Source organism: Poecilia reticulata, linkage group LG12 (genome assembly GCF_000633615.1).
Source record: "Poecilia reticulata strain Guanapo linkage group LG12, Guppy_female_1.0+MT, whole genome shotgun sequence".
NCBI classification, from domain to species: Eukaryota; Metazoa; Chordata; class Actinopteri; order Cyprinodontiformes; family Poeciliidae; genus Poecilia; species Poecilia reticulata.
This window is the reverse complement of record NC_024342.1, coordinates 4,887,258-4,891,730: the sequence shown is the minus strand read 5'-3', so window position 1 is coordinate 4,891,730 and position 4,473 is coordinate 4,887,258. Positions and strand designations below refer to the sequence as shown.

The following is a 4,473-nucleotide window of genomic DNA, read 5'->3' as shown; positions in this document are numbered from 1 at the left end:
TCTCTGTCTCTCTCTCTCACACACACACACACATACACACACACACTGTGATTTTTTTAAAGTTAGTTTTCATTTATATAGACATCTCTATCTTAGAACTAACTGATAGTTCTGTAAACTTTGGCTATTTTAGGGAATTATTACATCTTAGAGTAGGGTATTTGATAAAACCGCTCAATTTATCCAGAGAGCACCAGTCTACCCTTGTCTTTGTTTGTTCATCTTTTTTTCTTTCTTTCTTTTCATGGGCTGCACTGAAATGTCAACTTCATTGTTTCTGCAAAAGCCACTGTACTTTTACAACTATATCAACAAAGTTGCACACACCTGTTTGGGCAGGTGGAACATGCTGTTTTTCAGGAACATGTTTTTAGCCTGGCTCCACGTGCCGTCTATAATGATCACATTGTGCTTCACGACGGAGATCTCCAGGCGTTGCGCCAACTCCTCCAGGTTCTGGGATTTAGGTCCGGGGTACAGGATGAGCGTTCTGTCATCCCGACACACGGCGGCTAGCTCTGGATGTCTGAGTGCGGAACGATTAAGAAAACAAATGAGCCGTTGTAACTATTTTTCAGGGGGGGGAAGTTTAAGTTTGGACTAATAAAATGCATCCAACTTACTTTTCCTCATTAAACCGCCTCCCTACTATAACGTTGCATTTTCCCTGTGGCAAACAAGCAGCGAGAAGAGGCACAGTCCGAAGTACTCGGCTTTCCTGCGAGCAGAACACAAATATGGAAGACATCAGAGCGAGTCTGATATTACAATCTGGTACATCCAATTTAAGAAAAATTTAAAAAAAACATATAACAACTCAATAACCGAAGGTTGTACCAGGTCTTCAACTACAATACAAACTGGGTTTATAGAGATACACTTTTGTAGCTTCTTCACATTTTCTTACACTTCAACCATAATTTTCACTTTACCTGTTCTACTTTGCAAAACAGTTCGAGCTAAAAGGAGAGCAGGTCTGAACTGCGTGTCTCCAAGTCTTGCTGCAGATTCTTACTTGGAAAAAATTTTGACTAGGCCATTCTCAGAATACATCCCCACAGAATGATGCTGCCATTACCAAATAATGAGCAGCATTTTTTTCACTATACACAGTTTATAATTCAGTTTATAATTCAGTTTATAATTATCATTTTGAACTAATTTCTGTTAGTGTATCACTTAAAAAAATATTAACATATTTCTGAGAATTAGCCAATAAGAAATATTACCATTTAAAGCCTCTGACAGAACCAAAGATAAACACACTGGTGTGTTAGATTTACTGACTCACCTCTGCAGGATGCTGCACTACGTACAGACATGTGGACACCTCCAGTGGTTGTTGCGGGAGAAAGGGACAGAGACACACCTTCTGAGGGCGACTACAACATGGGAGGAAAGTTGAAGACGTGAAGCTCTGATTTCCCAGTTATTTCCCCCGTCTAACGCCCCCATCTCTGTTTTCAGCTGGTCGTCAGCTTTTTCTGAAACGATATAAATCTGTTCCCTCATTAAAGCATGCCAGAAACACAAAGTAAAACAAGAGGAAGGCTCTATATATATTTATTAATTTATTTATTTTTTCCTTACTGCTTCTCGTTCTGATTCTCGTTAACTCAAACTGGGCTAGCTAGCGTTAGCTTCGCTCTCATTCAGCTCACCGGCAGCGCAAACAGGTCGGTCTTCTTTCCTCAACTTCAACTGGGAGTGCAGCCAGGTCTCCGAAGGCGTCCACTAACTCGTCGTCTGCGTAAGAACCGTCACAGGCATCAAGTCCGTTTTCCTCCAGGCTGACAGGAGAGCACACACAAGGACCATTGTCCATTGCGGTGTTAGCCACTAGCTAACCTCGATGTTGCGTTCACGTAACTCGGAAATTTAAATTTCCTCCGTAAAATCTAACTTTTCTTGTAAAATGTGCCGGATTAAATCTATTGGATTTTAAATCAACACGTAAAATGGTTAAATTAAGAGGTTGCTTGTTTAAAATCGATGTTCATTGTATTTTTCTGTATTTTACACTAATTGAAGAGCAAATATTCTAATAGGTCCGGAATGCATCACACGCGCTCCAGTGAAGGACAACAGCGTCAAACAAGAATTTCCGGTGTAGAAATTGATCAACTAGTAAGGCAGTGATTGTTATGGAGCTGGTTTTCTGCTATGTAATTGTACAGGTGAATCTAAAAATACATTTAATGTCCAACAAGTCATTGTTTATACGGGGCATATTCTGCTTGGGGTTTAGCCGGGAGGAAACACGCTCTCTCGAGGGTAATTCAAATTAAAAAATACTTTTTTGATCCCAATCCAAAAGCGAAATAAAGTGACGAATTAACCTTACAGTCATGGTTTTATTATATCATCGTAAACTCGCTTTATTTCTCTAACCACAGTTGCAAAAGGAAAATGTAACTTGTATTTTAGAGAGATTTATTTCACACAGTAATAAAGTGCATTGAGATGGTTATGGCTATGATACCTAGATTTCCAAAATTAACTTGAATTTAAAAATGAAGTTGGGATTATTGAGCACCAATCCTGTCCTCATCTCCGATTGAAGCTCTGGAAATTTTATTTGGTCTCGACTGTGGGAACTTTTCTTGTTTTCTGATTATTGGTGCTCTGGATTTTATTTAGGTGAATTTGAGTAATGGGGCCTTAATATAAATGCACACTAATTTTTAAATACTTTTTCTTTGTAAACAACTTTTTCCTAAAAATTGCAGTAAAATGTTTTAGAAATTTCACTGAGTTTAAGAGACTGCTGCTTCAGCCATTGGCGCAAAAAGTGGGTATGCAGCGCAAGCGACGCATAGGGGCGCTGCACCAGAGGGGGCGTCAAAACCCCGTCTGGAGGGGGCGGCGCGCCGATGATGTGTTTGCATAAGCTCGAGCGCCCTTACGGTCCTTCACCTCACGCTCATAACGGGGTAAATGTAGCGAGTTTTACCTTTCACGCATCTTCGTCTCGGGAGGAGGGAGAGGGGGGGCGGGGGGGGGGCGTTAGAGCGAGCGTATGTTGTGTAGGAATGATGCACCTGAGAAATGTAGCGCGTGTGCCCCTTCGCATTCACGTTACCTTCCTTGGGGGGAGTGGTGGGGGGGTCAATTTATGTGTTCGCATCTAATAAAATGCCACTCTTAACGTCATACAGTAGCGCGATTATTGTAAAAAAAAAAATGAATTGAATTGAATTTACGTTGACTCGTTTTGAGTTACGTTAATGCTCCACGACAAGCGTCAAGCATCATCACTGAAGATTAAAAGAAGAAACCCAACACCCAAGCCATTTGAGACTGACTTATTTTCTCTGAAGTAATTCATCTTTGTTTGCCAAACCTTTTTATTCACATTTATGAAACTCTAAAACCTGGAGAGATATTTATTTTTCAAACGTCTCAAGTCTAACATTTATTTTTTAATGGCACTGAATTTATCCTTATTCATACATTTTCTGATCTTTCAGATTATTCTATTTTCAATTATTTTCTAATAGTGAATCTATAAAAGCAAAATTTCAGTGGTTTAATCCATTATGCACGTTATGAGAACCTGAAGTACTGCGAAAATGTTAGTTGTTTTTATTACCTCAGTAAACATATTTTAATCTACAGGAAACTTTATGACCTCCAGTTTGAACAAAAAACGAGAGAAATGCCAGTAACATCCATCCTCTTTTGCGCCACAGAATATACTGTATTCTGTAAGTAATATATATTAAGATAACAAACCAATACAATATGAACATTCTCTCCTGCTGCAGTGTAGAGAGACTGTTTGTTAATGCGCCATGTTATCAGCATACTACAACAGTGTGATAAAATAAGCTGTGTTACCAAGTTGGCATTAGTGACACATTAATGACCCATAAGCATTGCATGTGGAAAATACTTACTGGGAATATTAAAGCAATTTTGTTCACAATAAGATAATAAGATCTTGATAAGACAAACTGAATCCCTCTAAAGGAGAAAAACATATCCATGGGGAAGAGATCCAGAGATGCTGCACTAGAAATCAAATCTTTGACATTTACACATGCCTGCAGGAGACATGCGCAGTAAAATGGCTGCTGACACAGCGTGACTTCGGCTGATACACCCTGAGTAGCACATTAATAGCAGGTGATGTGATGATAAATTTCAGCTAAAGACAAAACAGGAATCAAGTGTAGCTGCAATAAGTGACACTTTCTAAGAAATGGACTTGCTCTTGACGTGTTACATGCGAGAAGATGTACATTATTGTCTTTTGTACAATTATTTATAAAATGAAATAAAAAAAGTGGCAACTTTAATTTGCTTTTGTAATGACTTGTATTGAAACTATATGCATTCCAAAATGTTCATTGTATGTTGGTGATGGGCTTTTGAAAAACAGCCTTTCATCATGGCTAAGTATGATGACTTCTGCAGTCACACTGATGGACTACGTGATGTACTTTTTGAACAAAACTCTTCTCACACTGG

General features: G+C 39.0%; 1 protein-coding gene across 1 annotated transcript in view; it reads right to left on the bottom strand.

Moving 5' to 3' along the window:
* Positions 1 to 2,030, bottom strand: part of dtwd2 (DTW domain containing 2) — a 3,448-nt gene extending 1,418 nt beyond the window's left edge. The window contains exons 1-4 of the mRNA XM_008423431.2: positions 1,662 to 2,030; positions 1,292 to 1,382; positions 624 to 718; positions 328 to 526 (exon numbers count right to left, since the gene is read on the bottom strand). Of these exons, the coding sequence (XP_008421653.1) occupies positions 328 to 526; positions 624 to 718; positions 1,292 to 1,382; positions 1,662 to 1,825 (549 nt within the window). The 5' untranslated portion in view covers positions 1,826 to 2,030. The remainder of the gene's footprint in view (positions 1 to 327; positions 527 to 623; positions 719 to 1,291; positions 1,383 to 1,661) is intronic.
* Positions 2,031 to 4,473: the final 2,443 nt, after the last annotated feature.